General features: G+C 41.3%; 2 protein-coding genes across 6 annotated transcripts in view; both read left to right on the top strand.

The window, feature by feature from the left end:
- RIPK2 (receptor interacting serine/threonine kinase 2) overlaps window positions 1–11490 on the top strand; it is a 29568-nt gene extending 18078 nt beyond the window's left edge. For 2 of the 3 annotated variants that reach the window (XM_077351964.1, XM_077351966.1), the window contains exons 5-11: window positions 1733–1833; window positions 2175–2336; window positions 4407–4492; window positions 4637–4732; window positions 5620–5725; window positions 9877–10041; window positions 10901–11490. In XM_077351964.1, coding sequence (XP_077208079.1) covers window positions 1733–1833; window positions 2175–2336; window positions 4407–4492; window positions 4637–4732; window positions 5620–5725; window positions 9877–10041; window positions 10901–11232 — 1048 coding nt within the window. In that variant the 3' untranslated portion in view covers window positions 11233–11490. The remainder of the gene's footprint in view (window positions 1–1732; window positions 1834–2174; window positions 2337–4406; window positions 4493–4636; window positions 4733–5619; window positions 5726–9876; window positions 10042–10900) is intronic. The other variant, XM_077351965.1, reaches the window with a different exon arrangement.
- A 145-nt stretch (window positions 11491–11635) lies between these two features.
- The window catches only part of LOC143844611 (Y+L amino acid transporter 2-like), a 42550-nt gene continuing 35965 nt past the window's right edge, over window positions 11636–18220 (top strand). For 2 of the 3 annotated variants that reach the window (XM_077351967.1, XM_077351969.1), the window contains exon 1: window positions 11636–17263. In XM_077351967.1, the coding sequence (XP_077208082.1) occupies window positions 17232–17263 (32 nt within the window). In that variant the 5' untranslated portion in view covers window positions 11636–17231. The other variant, XM_077351970.1, reaches the window with a different exon arrangement.

The raw sequence follows: 18220 nt of genomic DNA, 5'->3' as shown, positions 1-18220 counted from the left end.
TTGTTATTAAATTAAATAGTGTTAAATAACGTATTTTATTATTCTGTTTTATGTATTTTACTTGTAAGTCACCTTGAGTTTAGTCAGATAGAAAGGCAGTTAATAAATGTTATAAATATTTCTATCATCGTCAGAGAATTAAAGAATGTACATACTGTTGCATTTCAGAAGCAACCTTCCCTCCTCAGTGTTACAAATACAGTATAGCAGAATGCTAGTGTCTGCATTCAAACATTGTACAAAACTGGGATTTAAACAGCCTGTGGTGGGAGGGGAGAGGTCAAGAACTTCCCTTTCAAATATGTTGTTGTACTAGTGTTTTTAGACAGCTTCTTGACGAGCATACAGATCAAAAAGTTACATCAAAATGAGTTTTTTAGAGGGCTCTGGAACCTGGGAAATGTTATCCATTCTAAAAGTCTTCCTTATGTAAAAATAGCAAAGACTTCAGAGCTTAAACATTTGTGGATCATCATAAGTGTGACATAGTTGCATTCTGTTTCTGTACGCTCAAAGTATGAATTCTGTTATGGTATATTGTAAATAGAAATTGGCCACAAGAAGATCTAAAGAGACAGTCTCATTTCTTTAACATACTAGAGGCAAACATTAAAAGCAAACTTGTAGAGTATTGTCCTTGACTATTTGGGGTAATTCTCTTCGCTGATTTCACTAGTAATTTAAGTAAACTAACAAAATACACATTGGCTTGTATTCAACAAGCTGTGCGTAGAATGGAACAAACCTTATGGAACAGAATATCCTGACACCCTACTACCCCCAGCCTCTCTCCTGCAACACTGAGGATCAAACAAAATACATTGTGGTTTTTCACTTAACACTTATTTTTATGTGTTTTTCACAGCAACATGGCAACTAGTTAAAAGAAGGAGAGCCCACAAGGAGAGGAAGGGTTCCTGATATCCCCCCCCCCCAAGTTTTCCCATTCAAAAACTGCACCGGGGAGTTATTTCACCAATTTGGCTGCTCCATGGAGCACTACCTATGCATAAAAAGGTAAAGGTAAAGGTATCCCCTGTGCAAGCACCGAGTCATGTCTGACCCTTGGGGTGACGCCCTCTAGCGTTTTCATGGCAGACTCAATACGGGGTGGTTTGCCAGTGCCTTCCCCAGTCATTACCGTTTACCCCCCAGCAAGCTGGGTACTCATTTTACCGACCTCGGAAGGATGGAAGGCTGAGTCAACCTTGAGCCGGCTGCTGGGATCGAACTCCCAGCCTCATGGGCAAAGCTTTCAGACGGCTGCCTTACCACTCTGCGCCACAAGAGGCTCTGTACCTATGCATATGGAGCAGCAAAATCAACAAAATGATTCCCCATAGTACATTTTTAATTTGGGAAAACTGTTTTTTGGGGGAAGGGAGGAGCCCTTCTCCTGTAAAGCCATCCCTAGCCCATTTAGGCTTTCTTTGTTTATTTTAAGGGAAATTCCCAGTAGTTGCTGTGTGACTGCAGGAAACACAGGAAAACAAGTGTAAACAAGTGAAAACTGTCAAAGACCCTCCCTAAATAATGTTTTTTTTAGGATGAAGAGAGTCTCACAAACAGAAAGGGGGTGGGCAAAGTGAAGGTTTGAAATTCAAGGGAGAATCAACAAATACGTTCCCTCCCTGCACCAAAAAAGCTCCCCCTCTCCACAGAGGGATAACTTTTGGTGATGGGAAATGATATGACAGTAGTATGATAGTAGTATGGGGATTTTTTTGTTCAGCAGAAAAACATGGATGAGATCTTCACTGATGTGCATTTGTACTTTAAACAGCTATGCCATTATAATGTGGGAAGTGTTGTCAAGAAAACAGCCATTTGAAGGTCAGATTCTTATCTTTATTCTGTTAAAAGGGCAGCAATTGTGTAAAAAACTAATAAGTCAAAAATTCTTCTTTGAAAAATATACACTATAATTTTTTTTAATATGACCAATACTTCCCCCCCCCCTGAATTTTAAGGTGCTTTATATAATCTGGGAAGTTGAAATTCTGGGTTTTGTTTTCCCTTACCAACCATTTATTTATTAATAATTGTAATTATTTTGCTTGCAAAATAAATGTAATTCAAAGTGACAGATGTTGTTTTTATGTTCAGATGTAATTTTACTGCTGGAGAAATAAGTGCACGTATTTCTAACAAATGCATAATATCTGCTTTGACAGATGTGATAAACCCCTTGCAGATTATGTATACCGTGATGCAAGGAAAGCGTCCAGACACTGGCGAAGAGCATTTACCACTTGACACTCCTCACCGAGAACTGATGAAGTCATTAATGGAAAAAAGCTGGGCACAAAACCCAGAAGAAAGGCCTTCTTTTTCATGTTAGTTTCATTTTGTGCTGTGCGCTGAGAAGTTGGCAAACTTTGCCTATGGCCTAGTGCTGTTTAATTTCTGTTACTTTCATGGAAACATTCTCATTGTCCGACATGCATCTGAAAGAAATGCGAACAAATTGTGCCCAGCAGTAGATCATTCAGTCTAAAGGTCAATGTTGAATGTACAATCAGACGCCATTTACCCCGCATCTAATGTGCCTCTATTACAAATGTTTGGGGAGATCCTAAACATATAGGCAGTTAATGTGTCTTTACACCTACACAAGATGTAATCCGACCTGAGTTTTAAAAAACAGGGCAGAATATAAATCCCATATTGAATAAATAATTACTGGTGAGGGTGAAGTACCTAGAGAGAGCTAGCAGAACCTAGTGCAGAGGCCCCAAGCAAGCAAGCCCCAGTAAAAATCCAAGAAAAGATGTTAAAATGAGAAAGGGGAAAGCATTTGAAAGCACTCAAGCAGAGAAAAAGGGAGCATAGCCAGGGAGCTGAAATTCAAGAGACGCAGCAGACTGAAGTGCAGCGAGATCTGCTTACTGAATATTCAACAGGAGATTACAATTCGGGGGACCTGCAAGGATTTGCAGGTGGCACCTCATTTTCCTCTCCCTGACTTTCTCCTTTCACTGAATGCTCCCATCACCTCTTCCTGCTTCTTCCACTCCTTCCACCAACCTTACTTTTTATCTACCCCTCTCTCTTCAGCTTTCACTTATTCCCTCAGCTTGGTGGCCTCTACCCAGGAAAATGACAACCCAATGGCATCATGCTGGCCACTAGCCCAGTTGCAAGTTGGAGAACCCACAAGGACTTATGGTGGCACCTCACTTCCCCTGGAACCCCCATCCTGCAGTCTTTCCCTCCTCCTGGCAACCTTCATATTCTTATCATTTTCTACAACTTTCTCTCCTTCTGACCCACCCGCCAGTCTATCTTTTTTTCTGCCCCTCTATCTTCAGTCATGTTTATTATTACTTAATTTATGCCCTGCCTTTCTCTGCAATGAGGACCCAAAGCAGCTTGCATCATTCTTCTCCATTTTATCCTCGCAACAACCCAGCGACGTAGGTTAGGCTGAGAATGTGTAACCGGCCTATGGTTACACAGAGAGCTTCCATGGCGAAGTGGTGATCCAAACCTCGGTCTCCCAGATCCTAGTCTGAAATTCTAACCACTCCATCACGCTGTCTTCTATGGGGTGGCTCCTGTTCAACAGTTAAAAGCAGCCAGGGCTGGGTCACTGGTGCAAGTCAGGTAGCAGGTTGCCAGTGGGAGGCCAAAATAATCCTCGATAGGGCCTTGTACTCGCCTTCCCCCTACCTTTAACTAACAGAAACCATGCCTTGAAGACTGGCAGTGTTGTGTGGTGGCTAACAATGATCACCAAAAGCATTTGTTTCTTAAAGCCACGTATGCTGCTTCTGTTGGGGGGCGGGGGGGGGGGAATGGAATGCCCAGTGTCTTTTTATATACATTTCAGATTTTTGTCCTCAAAGCTGGGCCTTTTGCAGGTTTATGGAAAGAGCTGATTAATGATTCCAGTCTCACTATATTAAACTTTTAATTTTGCTGTTTGCTTTATTGTTTATGATGATTTTATTATATAATTCCATCTGTTTTGTTTTGTTTTTTAAACTCCTTTTAGTATTTAGTATTTAGTATTTTTATGATGACCCATGCCATTGATAATTCTGTAGGTTATTCTGTATTTGTAAGCCGCCTAGAGCCAGATTTGGCTGAGAATTTATAGGACGATAAGAGGTTTCCAATTTTAAAAATACACGTCATCTTAGAGTTAGGGGCACATGGTTGTATGTGGTGGTTTGGGAGTAGGGGGTCTTGCAATACAGTCCTAGACAGAGTTATATCTTAAGTCTACTGATGTTAGTGTTTTTAGACGGGTATAATTCTGTCTAGGACTGCACTGTTGGAACCTTTTAGCCATGTTGACAGGGCTTGTCCTTAAGTCTTTCCCAGCAATGCCTTTTGATAGTTCTGTAATTACTGTTACGGATCTACTTCTCTTGAACTAAAGGTCCTTTTTTCTTGTCCAGACTGCTTAATAGAGCTTGAACCGATACTGAGAACATTTGATGAGATACCTATGCTTCAAGCAGTGATACAGTTAAAGAAAGCCAAAGTAAGTCAGCTTTCATTGACAACGTAACCAGAAAATGCACTAAATATGATTAACATATAATCGCAAGCTTGAAATTGTATACCTGGAGACCATGTCCTTATAATGCCGGGGTGATTGATGTAAGCATGCTAATGTTTCTTTCAGGCACATTATGAGTGGCAATGTCTTCATTTACCGAGCAAGATGGCCAGTAATGAGTCAATCTCTCTTAACATCCCAGTAAATGATAATTCACAACAGGTAAAGCAGCCTTCTCAATTGTTATTACTAACACCACCATAACAACTAAGCTTTGATTTAGTATTTGGAATCCTCCGAAGTACTTAATATGCTTTTTTTCTCCCTTTCCATGGTGCTGAGATATACTCAAAAGCACCTAAAAATGGCTGGAGTGTCCCTGCCATAGACACATTCCAACAGTGAGGAAAGGGGGGGGGGTTCTTTTTCAAATCCATGCAGTGCATACTTGGGATGACTTTGATTTTACAAACAGAAAAAGGAAGTGATACCATTCAGAAGTAGATATGTACAGTACAGTGTATGAATGTGCACATGGGGGTAAGAAAAAAAAATAGTGCAGATTTCAAGAAAGGCATAAATACTGGTATTCCGGGTTACTTAGGTTCTCATTACAGTTTTGGTATTTGGATTGGGGAGGCGGGGACTTCTGAAATGATTCAGGTCCATTTTTTCCTATAAGAGTGGCAGTTTTTCAAGCGACACCAACAAGTGACACCTGCCTGTCCACAAAAGAACCCACAAATCTTTAGAACATGGGATTAAGGGTTCCAATTATGTAAGATCTTGAATTAGGGCTGTTGTACTTGGCTCCATTGTGTGTGTATTGGGGGGGGGATGCTGTAAAATTGAAGAAAAAAATAGCCCCCCCCCCTGTTATTCCCAGTTATTTCCTAGTATCCTGAAAAATCTTGAATTCCATTTGGACATCCAAATAGTTCCAAAAAATACTAATAATGTGGTTTTTTATATATATTGAGACTGGCAATATCCAAGTGCATATCTCTAGTCCAGAGAGCAATGTGCCATGATAAACACTAGAAACTCCCAGTGGGGAAGGATGTTATATCAGGCTTTATTAAGTGTGCATATGATTACCTTTGTTCCAGGAATCATGTGATTCTCTACTCCAAAATGACGGACTTCCACTACGAAGCATTCCCCCAGACATTTCAGAACATTGCTCTGAATCTCAGTACAATATGCTCTCAGAAGGTAATATGCTTTGGACACAATGTAGCATTGGTTATTACTGATCAGAAAATAAGTTTGCACCCATCCCTTTAGGTTGCCAGCAGTGTGCTAAATACTGAATGGCTGTCTGTCTGTCCATTAAATACACATTTAGTCTGCCCTTCCACAAGGATCTCAGGGCTACATAAGTGGATTATTTGTCCTCTCCCTTTCTCTCTGGGACTCAAGGTGGAGCACACAGAGTGGGCCAATGAAATAGGATTTCGGTTGTAGAAGGCTAAAAACTAAACTGGGTTGTAGAAGTTTTTAGAAGGCTAAAAATTAAACTGAAACAAAGCTGAGCGTTAATATGGCACATTAAATGATGAAAAATAACACAGTAGAATTCAACACTCAGCAAACCATGCACAGTAGTTCAGGTCACAGTCCCCAGTAATTTATCTGAGTAACTTTGTAAAGCCTTTTGTGCAGTCCTTCCTTTTTATCTGTGTAGAAAATTCAGGTTTGCATAGTTTGTAGAAAACCAGGGAGTGGGAACCTTCCTGACCTCCTCAGGCCAGCCATTCCAGTTCTCTTTTCCTCTGTTTTATCTTCATACCTTGCGATGTACAAGTTAGGCTGGGAGAGAGTGACTGGCTCGAGGTCACTTAGTAGACTTCATGACATACATCTCCTGGTTTCTGAAAATTGAACTACTATACTACAGTAGTTCCCATCTGTTTTGGGGCACAGTTTGAACTGTTCTTCATTCCACAAAGTTCCGAAGCAGTTGGGGGCTGGTGTGCTTGGACCACCTTCTCCCATATTGTCCAACCTGCAGCTTAAAGGGCCTTCTTAAGCTCTACTCTCCGTGCCTCTGCCGGCAGCTATAAGGCAAGTAGTGATAAATGACAGCTTTGTACAGCAGTGGTGCTTTGCCTCAACTATCACTGTCACCAGGCCAAAACATTTTCTTTACCCAGGCTTTACTTAAGGGGTTCTTCCTTTTTTTAGCTGTTGTATTGCCTGTTCTGACCCTCACAATTGTCATTTTAGCCCAAAGTTACAATTTTTAAGTTGTCGTGTTTCTTTTATGAGCATTTATGTCCTGGCTTGGTTTTATTTTTGTCATATTTTTATTGACTAGTACTTTATTTATTGGAGCCTCTTGTGGCGCAGAGTGGTAAGGCAGCAGTCATGCAGTCTGAAAGCTCTGCCCATGAGGCTGGGAGTTCAATCTCAGCAGCCGGCTCATGGTTGACTCAGCCTTCCATCCTTCCGAGGTCAGTAAAATTGAGTACCCAGCTTGCTGGGGAGTAAACGGTAATGACTGGGGAAGACACTAGCAAACCACCCCAAATTGACTCTGCCATGAAAACGCTAGAGGGTGTCACCCCAAGGGTCAGACATGACTCGGTGCTTGCACAGGGGATACCTTTACCTTTACCTTTACCTTTACCTTACTTTATTTATTAACTATTGGATTGACTTGTTTTACTTCCTTATTATCTTAGTTGGTTTCTGCTTTGTTTTATTTGTGAGCCACCTCAGTCAGGTCTGAAGAAACTCAACAGAGAAATTTTCTAAACAGACACATAAATTTTTGTCCCAAGTGACTTTCAATAGCATTGACAGTAGGGAATGAACCAAAGTGAGTAGAGAAATCTAATGGGGTGGGGAGATGAATTAGCAGCATGCAAATGAAAACAGGTTAATTACAGTGCCATCCTAGGAATTCTTTCCTGGTAGTAATTCTCATTGAATAGACCTGAGCATAATTCAAAGTAGGCCTGTTTAGGATAATTGCTCTCCTAGACTGCAGGTCCATGGGGAAGGCATCCAGAAATACTCTGTGCTCTTTTGGGGGCAGTCTTCTACTGCTTCTCAAACTTGTGCTGAATAAATATATTTTAATAGTAAATATGTGCACTGTGCCTAATTCATTCAGCTTTATTATTTATTTATTATTTATTATATTTATATACCGCCCTCCCCTGAGGCTCAGGGCGGTTTACACAAAGGAATCCTAGTTCATTATCCTGCATGGTGTGAAGCAATGTATAAAGGAACACAAACTGGTTAAACAAGAGTAGAAGTTCAAGGGACAACTTTCTAAGTTGTCCTAAGGGGAAGGTACAACATGTCTGCATGGTCTGTCCACCTCTGAGTTAGAAAGTTTGAGTTATACTGTATTTAACAAGGCTTTTAACTCCTAACATTCCTCCAATAAAAAGAGATTTACAACTTGACTTGCCAACATGAGGCCATAATATTTTTGGATATATCATGAAATAATAAGCAGTCCAAGATTTGTACTCTGAACTGCAGAGGAGAGGACACGCAGTAATGGGTTTAAACTTGAAGTACAACGATATAGGCTAGATATCAGGAAAAAAAAATTCACAGTCAGAGTAGTTCAGCAGTGGAATAGGCTGCCTAAGGAGGTGGTGAACTCCCCCTCACTGGCAGTCTTCAAGCAAAGGTTGGATACACACTTTTCTTGGATGTTTTAGTATTCTTAGGGCTGATCCTGCGTTGAGCAGGGGGTTGGACTAGATGGCCTATATGGCCCCTTCCAACTCTATGATTCTAATTTTCTCCTAATGATGCAGGGGATGCAGGCTAGGAGTCTTGGTCCAATCTTTTGGTCAAGAGTCTGGGTCATCATTAGAAACTTAGTCTTCAGGATGTCATTCCTTCCAGTTCTGTTGAACACTCTCCCAGACAAAGTGCATGACAAACCAATTTCTTCTGAATATTTCGCTTGAGAAAGGGTGGGAGGGAATCAACCATATTAATAATACTGTAAGGGGGGTGGTGGGAGGAATTGGGACTCATCACCTAACTGCTAATCAAGTAGGCTGTCCCATCCCTGATTGGCTGTCCATCCAATGAACAGCCAATCAGGTAGGATGTCCTGCCCCTGGCAACATCCCCCCTCCAACATCTTCCATATGGAAGAAGTGGCAGCCCACAGGAAGCTAGGTTGCCAATGGGAGCTGGGAGGGAGGAGGGAGGGCCTGGGACTGCGGGCTCGGTGGGGAGGAAGGAGGGAAGGAACCCCCACCAGCACTTGCCCCCCCCCCCGCCCCGAGCAGTCCCGTCCGTGGCCTTGCCAGGCCTCAGTGGGGCTACTAGGGGGAGGAAGGGAGTACCTGCCACTGCCCCACCACATCCTGCAAAGGCCCTACCCGGCTTCTCTAAACCTTGGTGGGCCTGCGCAGGGCAGGAGGAGGAGGGAAAGCTAGCACCTGTTGTATTGTTAATTACAATGGTCTTTTTTGCTAGTCTTACTGTAATATTTATTTTTGTGTGTGTTCCCCTTTTTTCATACTGCTCAAGGAAGTAAATTGAAGCCTGCAGAGCTTAATGGCTTTCAGTTTTGAGCTAAGCATTAAAAGCCACTACTGTATGGCTGCTGATGCTTGGTTTGGATAGCAACACAAGGACGTCTTAATTACTGATCACCCTGAGGCAAAAAAAGAAAGCAAAGAACTGTGGCAGTTTGACTCTTTCCAAGTTCTTGAATGAGTGACCTTTAAGCAGTGTTCAGAAAGGAGCTTTTCTGTGCAATCGGATGCTTATGCAATGCAAGGGTGCTTGTGTTAGTCATCATACAGTTAGCAACTTAGCAAATTAGCAAACTGGAGATCAGAAGCTCTGAACCAGGGCAGAAATCCCCTTTCTGCCTTCCTTAAATGAGAAAGATATGTTCTCAGGTAGAGTCAAGTTGCTTTTCTTACCCTTCCTGCTTGGTGAATTATTGATTCTACAGAGCATAGAGCAGGGGACTCCAGCATTGTGCTGTGGGTGCCATGGTGCCTGCCAACACCTTTCCTGGTGCTTCCCCAGTGTTTTTTAAAAAGTGGGTGGGTCCAGTTGGGGCTTTTGCCCAACAAGCCTTCTGATTGGCCATTGGAGATTTGATTGACACTGCAGATTTGCCCAACGAGACTTCTGATTGGCCATTGGAGATTTGATTGACACTGCCACTACAGCACAATAATCTTCAATGATCTTACTGAAGGAAAGCTTTGGTGACCATTTTCTGGCTGACTCTGCCTCCTTTGGCAGCCGGGGCTGGAAGCAGTCTGGCATGGCTGCTGCCGTGCATAAAGGGGTCTTTGTGAGTTTTGTTGGTTGCTGTTTTATTATTTGAATACAAAAGAATACCGCGTATCTTTTTCATGCAGGTCGTCATGATACTTATAGTGGGACAAGCTCACTAGTAACATTGAAGAAAAATAACTTGCCATCTTCAAGTACTCATTCTTATGAATCTCAACAAAGCTTCTCCTCATCTGCCAGTTCTAATTCTTCAAACTCTTCATTTCTGCCACCAGCAGGAATGAATGCAGGTACAGTGGTGCAATTTTTACGTATGATTAATTATCATTAATTTGGACATTTATTACTGAAATGATAGATGTGTCTAAGCAGCTGTTCTCAGCCTTTAGAATTAATGGGGTGGATTCATGTAGCTTTCCTTCAGCTGATTGTGGTGGTTCTTCCAGTGGAAGAACGACATGATTTTTTTTCTCTCCTGTGGGGAATTTTTGATTGGGAAATGCCAATGGTTCATCAAGAGTTGACTCTCCTTGCTGAGCACAGTACCCTCAATACCTACCACAGCCCATCATGCGTGAATTTTAGAATTAGAGTTAGAATTAGCATGTCAGCAACCCTGACATGGAGCACCCAAATCAGCATATATTTTGGCTCTTACATAAGTACAAATGTGTACTGCAGCAGTCTGTGTATCTTTGCAGAATTACTGACCTCACAAACGTTTTGTTGGAGAATCTGGTGGATAAACAGTGGCAAACTGTTTTTGAAGAAAGTGTTAATTAACACACAATTAACACACATTTATTTAATAAATAAATAAATATATAAATGAAGATCTGCAGATGAGGACCTGTTATGAACTTACTTTAATCTAAAAAGTAGATTGTTTCACTCTTAGAAGGTTAGATTTTATGAGTCCATTCTGCAGCACGTTCCTCTATCACAAGACACATCCAGTGGTACAAGGGGCAATGGAAAATGCCTTGCACCATAGTAAAGTACTGCTATTAGTAGAACAGATCCAGTGGATCCAACCCATTTCTGGTATTTAAACTTCTGACAAGTAGGTAGTTCTGTCCATGTAATTTAGCATCTTTTAGTGTTATTTGTACAGTTTCTGACCTTCATTTGTGCCTATTCTTTTGTTAGATCTTATACTGAGGACTGTGCGCCATGGTATTGCTCATCAGTGGATCCAAAGTAAAAGAGAGGAAATTGTGGACCAGATGACTGAAGCTTGTCTTAACCAGTGTTTGGATGCCCTCCTATCAAAGGATTTAATTCTTAAAGAGGATTATGAACTTATCAGCACCAAGCCCACAAGGACTTCAAGAGTCAGACAACTGCTTGATACTACAGATAGCCAAGGAGAGGAAGTTGCTAAAATTATAGTACAAAAACTGAAAGACAACAAGCAGATGGGACTTCAGCCTTACCCAAGTATATCTCCTGTGAATAAGCCCACATCATTGAACTTATAGAAGATGGAGTGAAGAACTCGTAATGTTTTCTGACCAGTAGGATTCTTGTTTCTGAAATGTCACTTTCTAGTTTTTGCCATATTGTTCTAGTATGGAATTCTTTTTTTTTTTTAAGTCTGGTAAGTGAAAGTATGGTATGTAATACCATTGTCATTTTTAATGTTTTAAAAATATTTTTACACCAAACACTTGGAATTTGATACACATATGTTTTGTGGACCTGTAGAGAGAGAAAATATAAAAAATATTATGACAAGATGTGCAGCTTCACAATTTTTATTTTTGTTCTCTGTCCAGCCAAAATTGCCATGGAGAAGAAGAGTTGAAAATCTTGGTGTAGCTCATTGGGTGGTTTCCCCATTGCCATCATGGGTTTTCGTACGGTACAGCAGTAACAGGGCTTCCATGTGACACTTTTCCTTGCAGTTTCCCAGCCCCAGTCCCCCAGCAAGGATCATCCTCCCCCTCTCCTCTGAGCCATTGGGACTCTTTCCATTTTTAAAAAATGCCAATTTCATATTGTTAGATCTATATGGCATTATAATAAGTGTATTCTTTTATTTTCTTTTTTTTAAAGAAATCTTTAGCCCTGGGATCTCCAAGATGTTCTCCCCAACACCTGTTCTGATACATGTCAAGTGTTTTTAGAAAATGAGGCCATGTGGAGGTTTTGCACCATAATAAAGTCTCTGACTGGCCACTGGAGATTGGTTGTGCAAATGTTTCAAAAGTTGCTGTGTCAGCAGCTGTCACCACAGTCTTCACTGTGTAATTTAAAGTAAGCTGTATATGCTAGAAAATATTTTTAAACAACGTGCCTTTTAAAAGGCACTATGTTAAGCAAGATGTTGAAGGGTTACCTACCCCCTGACACTTTGTGACTCACCCCCTTGGGGCAGCTCTTGTTTGCTTGTACCAACCACCCTGAGTGTGAATTCCAAATGTGTCTGTAGACAAAAAGACTGGGGTGTCCCTGCCATAGCCACTTCTGTTGTGGAGATATGGCTTTGCTCTTACAGCTCAGTAATGAAGGAACTAGAGACTTATTGTCAGTCAGTAACCTTTTATTGGCATAAAATGTATAAGACATATAAAATAGGGTTTAAAATTTCAACAAAATAATAAAATGGGGTTACATGACCAAACAAATCTTAAAATGATTAAATAAACTATAAGAGATAAAATACAAGGTAGGCAGCATATTATAAAAGCATCTTAGTTAAAACTCTGGCAACTAAAATGGTTATCTCTGGGTCTTTGTCAGAGACCAGAAATTGCAAGGTCATAGATTTACTTACAGAAGGCTTGTTTCCCAGCAAAGCAACAAAGCTGTCATCCCGACACTGCTCATATAAGGGGCAATCTAGCAAAATATGTGAGACAGAGTCAGGGCAGCCAGAACCACACGGACAGAGTCTCGCATGGTATGGGATATGATGGAATCTTCCCTCTAAGACCTTTGAGGGGAAAGCATTCATTCGTGCCAGGAGAAAAGCTCTTCTCAGGGGTGGGACATCAAGGAGATGCAAATATGTAGGCATAATATTTCTCTGCATAATGATGCCAAAGAATGCTGGTGAGCAGACTCGAGGCTGGGTAGGTATGAGTTCCTGCTGCTCATGGTCTAAAATTCTCTGTTTAATAATCCGGAAGATACATTTTTCTTCCAGAGGTAGTAGGGAGTTCAGATCGATGACAATGGAGACTAATTTTTGTTCAATAGCCTGGAACCATTGAAATTTAAGAGGGTCACTTTTTAGACAAGTTAAAAGGCTGCCAGTTTCTATTCTAAAAAACAGTCTGACCCAAAATTTAAAAGTAGCTATCCAGGCCCTTGTCACTAGAGCCTAAAAAAAATAATAATAATAATAAAAAATAACTAGAGACTTATTTTTTAGGCAAAGAGAGAGAGAAAGAGCTAGAATTTCATAAAACCTGTTCCATTTATGTTGGTATAGGAATATCACAATATGAAATGGGACATTTAAAAAAAACATTCAAAAGTGGGAGGAGGAAATGGCTCAAGGCAGAGAAAATGACAGCCTGGAAAAACTTAAGTTTGCTACCCATGGGATAACCACCCTGGCTTTACAGTAATGTTTCCCAACACTTGGGAGCAAAGCAGATTTTAGAAAGGTTGGAGAAAAGCCAGGGAAACTCCAGGAGGACCTAGTAGTAAAGATAGGATTAAATATTTTCAGATGCCTTCATAAAAGGGACAATATAATAAGATATCTGAAATTGTCTCGGGTCGGGCAGTATCACAGGGGCATAAACCTAGCTCCACTGAGAAACCTGCCCTCAAGGGAAGCTGAGGGGAATGAGTTAAAGCGTGCTCTTAAGAAGGCCCATCAGTATTTTACTGTGGAGACCCCAGGAGGGTCTAAATTCATTACAGTGTATTGAACATGGTACATATAACTCACATGTAAATCTATTTGATCTAAAATTATGGCTTTCAAACTTTCCATCCAAAGAGGAAACTATTCCACATTGGTTTGTCTGCTAAGAAAGTCCTGCCTGTCTGATCCTGTATTCTCACATATTGCAGAAGAGTTAGGGCATGTGGTGGTATGTACAGTGCACATGGAGTACTATGTCTGTTGGGCCAGTTTTCCCATATGGCTCACGCATGCTGGAACATTTGCATTACTCATCGGTATCTGTTGCTGAACAACATCAGTAGTCCTTAGCAAGTTGCCTTTCAGTGATGCATGTCTGCTGTTGATAAACTTTACTGAGAGACACCTGGTAAGTTCTTGGTGTCCTGTTAGTGTCAAATAAGATTGGCTGGTTTGACCTTTAAAGTGTGAGACTTGGACAATTCAAAGATAGCTTAGTGCATATCCTTTTCACAGCATCTGCTAAAGCTCTGTTTTATTTTTCTATTATGTTGTGCAAGTTTGTTTTGAATTATGAGTTTTTAAAAATGTGATTGCAATGTGCTGTAGAGGTCTGAAAGATAGGGTACAAAATACGTTCAATAAGAAATAAGAGTTCCAAGGAGCTTCAGAATTCACCAGAGCACAGTTTGGCAATTGATACTCTTAACACACTCACTGCGACCCCAAAATTAGGGTGTATTTTATCCCTGTTCTTGATTTCTTCAAGGCAATACAAACAATAGAGATGCATTCCACTTCTTCTATGTGCTTCTGTGTATCAGATTCCACTGTTTAGCGTAAAGATATCAGAGAGGAAACTACAGCAGCAGTAATCCAATGAACATGTGCCTCCTTGTGGAGGTCATATGGAATGTACTGCTGTACAAAAAGCATACTTTTAGAATACTGCTTAAGGCATGCCTTTCAGGATAATCGCTATAAAAATCTTTAACTCTTTGCTTTCCTGAGTAAAGCCAATGAACCTGGTAAAAGCATCAGGGGCCAATCATAGGTTTCTGGAGACAATCAAGCAGAAGGGAGAAGTGGTAAAGTAGGTCACCGTATTAAATTTATATGAACATCTATATTAGAAACTACCTGACCTTGCTGAAACCAGCACATCTCAACTCATTAGGGGACCTGCTTACATAACCCTCCTCTTATCTATATCAATTTGAATAGACTGAAGACAAGCCCTGCTTTTATCAGCACTTACTTTAATAAAACTGATATGTAATATTGAGAAAATATTGTGTATAGATTGCATCTACATAGTTTTCAAACATTTTTATGACTTGCAATTAAATGTTTTGATGGACTGTGCTTTTTTAAAAGCTTAGAAGTGCTGAATAAACAGATAAAGTACTGTGGATAATTTTGCACAGAGCCAGTGAGCCTTGAGTGTCAGACTGGTTGAAGGAATCTGATTGGTTAGCATCAACTGAACACAGTTGATTTCTTAACTTGATGCCAAGGAGAACAGAGTCTGATTTCAGCCCTATTGAGAAAAGTTGAGTATTTGGAATTCAACCCTGATGGAGAGCAGTTTTAATATAGACAGACAGGAGAACTGGGGGAAAGTTGGTAAGGACAAGTGGATAGTTAAATGGAGACCAAGAAAAAAATCAGTACTGTTTCAATTTGGATCAAATAGATTTGGGCATAGCCAAATCACCTAAATCTCATTATTGGTGTAGAGATTTGGATTCAGATTATTTGAGTATAACCAAATGGATTGGGCCACAGCCCAACAAACAGTGATGGTTCTGCTGGGCAGGCTCTGCACACACACACACCCTTTTCACTGCAGAGATTTTCTGGGATTTTCTGCTGGGCTTGTATTGCCTTGCCCTTCTTCTCCCACCATAGGGAACAATGGAGAATGGAGGCACCATCTTTTGGTCCCCACAGAGTTGAGGCAAAACTGGATTAGTTGGGACAGTTGAGGCTGCTTGCTAGGAAAAGATTTTGAATGTGCCTGGGACAGCCAGGTGGCCTTCCCACAGCTGGTCTGGCTTACCCTGCCTACCTGTCTCTTTCCTACCAATAATTGCTTTTGCCAGGGAAACCAAAATGGATGCTGAATTTTCCAAAGAGGTCAGAAATCTCTAGTGAGGATGAACTGCTTGTAAGGATTCTGGAATTTGTTAGGATACCTTGGATAGCAGACACAGTTGATTTCAGCTCCCCCCTTTTCTATTTTCTCTTTGTTAGATTTCTCTTTCTTGGTCTCCAGTGCCTGGATTGTTTGCTGCATAGTCAGTCTCCCTGCCCTGCCCCAAGGATTACTGCTCACTAGTGACCACTTCAGCCCCCAAAGTCAGCTGCAAAAATCGAAGAAGCAAGTCATTCAGTGTGCCACAGCCACATGGGTGCGGAATGTAGAATTCCCTTCCCACAGTTTCCATTATCACCCTTCATTCACTGAGGTCACCCTATTCTACTTTACCGTTTCGGAGAAGATGTCTCATTTATCAACACCAGCAGGTTTGCTATACAGGGCCACATTGCCATTCTTCACACTCTATTGCAAGCTTAAAATAGCACAGCTGTCACTATGTTACAGAAGGTTTTGGATTTCTAGGAACTGTAAATAGCATTGCAGCAATGAACCCGCTCAATGATTGTTTTGCAGTTGTTTTACCAGCACTGGCAGTGTCCAGCTTTTTCCGTTCAAGACTATTTTGTCATTTTTCATTTAATTTTGTGGCAGAAGCCTTATAAGGAGTAGTAGTAGAATAGTAGTAGTAGTAGGTTCTTATATGCTGATATAATAATTTGCTAATCAATTGAAGAAGAAGAAGAGTTGGTTCTTATATGCCGCTTTTCTCTACCCAAAGGAGTCTCAAAGCGGCTTACAATTGCCTTCCCTTTCTTCTCCTCACAACAGACACCCTGTGAGGTGGGTGAGGCTGAGAGAGCCCTGATATCACTGCTTGGTCAGAACAGCTTTACTAGTGCTGTGGCGACAGCTGGCTGCATGTGGGGGAGTGCAGAATTGAACCCGGCATGCCAGATTAGAAGCCCGCACTCCTAACCACTACACCAAGCTGTAGGGACCTTTGGTGTCATGACTCCTGTTTTTACTCACATACTAGTAAGATTAGGCTTTGGGGAGTTTTCTATACAATAAAGGGAAGCATTTTGGTGGTGACAGAAAACAAGTCACAAATGTTGAGCAGTCCTGTTATCTATGTGGCCAGTGAAGGTGGGGAAGCTGCATGGAATAAACAACCTCTACATATATGGACTGTGGCAATTAGAAACAGCAGAACAGTGTGCCTTATATCCAGTACTAACCTGTAGCTTTGAATATCAGGTGCTGAGAGGAAACAGGAGGGCTAAGTCACAGCCAGGTGGTGACACTCAATAAGCTCCTTTCAGCTGCTCTTTGTCTTCACAAACACAAACTTATTCCTTGACCCTGGCCTTCTTGTTTTGACTGCTGGGTAGCAAAAGAGAGCAAGAGAGACAGAGTTTAATTTTCCAACACTCATTAACCTTAAGTTTCTACTCACAAGACGCCAGCCTGGACTGTCTTCTTGTTCATTGCCTTGTTCGGTCCTTTCTGATCCTTGGATTCCAGCAAGCCCATTCTAAAAAGGGGAGCTTTATATGTCTGGAGGAAGTCTAAACAAAGTACCTCGGTAAGATCTTTGTTTTATGAACTTTTAGATTGTTTGGAATTTTAGATAGCAGCTCCTGTTCTGGTATGAAATATATATCCAGGAACCTGGGATGTGTCTAGAAGAAAAGGCAATTTCCCTTGTCGTAAGAACCGAAATCTAACTGTACACACTAAGCAGCCCAGCCAGCATCCTGTGATCAGTTTGGGCCAGCAGGGAGTAGGGAGCAACTTGGGATGTAATATTATATGCGTATGAATTGTGGGAGTGAGAAGGATTGGGAAAGCCCACTGTGTAGTCAATTGCCTTTTACGGCTGTGAATAGCAGCTGCTAAGAAGAAACAGCGGGTGATGGTTGTTGACATGAACGATGCTTCTACAAATACTTGTACATGGACTTCTACATAGTCCAGCAACAGTCTCCTTAATATGAATAACAATTTTTAAACTATGTTTTACTGTTGATGTGCTACTTCTTCGAAGCAATCCCTGTCTCCTACGGGGGGTGGGGTCAGATAATTCCTACATTTCCTTATGCGGATGGAGTCCAAAATATGCAGCCGAAGGGAATCTATGCCAGTGTAGTGCCACAGTTGACCTGGCTAAATCTTTATGCTGGTGGAAGTGACTGTGTCCTCAAGTGAGGTTTCAAGTACACCTTGTATTGCTTTGCTCTGCTGAGCTACCGGGCAGCTTGTGGTGTGGTCTCCTATCTATTTGACGGTATGTCTTTTATTATTCTGTATCAAATGGGTTCTTCAGCAGACAACTTGCAGTGTGCAGTATCATCAGCATGTCTGTAGAATAAATGGTGCCCTTACATTATTGGAATCCTCCTGGGAAGCAGCTGAGCTTTCCCTACAGTCTGTTGGATTACGGGAGGCCTGGGAGGGAGGGTGTGCTAGTATCCATGTGCTTGTGCCTTGTGTGTGGGAGTGTTTCTGTGTATTTGGTAATAAGCAGCATGAGCAAGGCATT

Source organism: Paroedura picta, chromosome 9, assembly GCF_049243985.1.
Source record: "Paroedura picta isolate Pp20150507F chromosome 9, Ppicta_v3.0, whole genome shotgun sequence".
Classification (NCBI taxonomy): domain Eukaryota; kingdom Metazoa; phylum Chordata; class Lepidosauria; order Squamata; family Gekkonidae; genus Paroedura; species Paroedura picta.
This window is presented reverse-complemented; position numbering and strand designations above follow the sequence as displayed.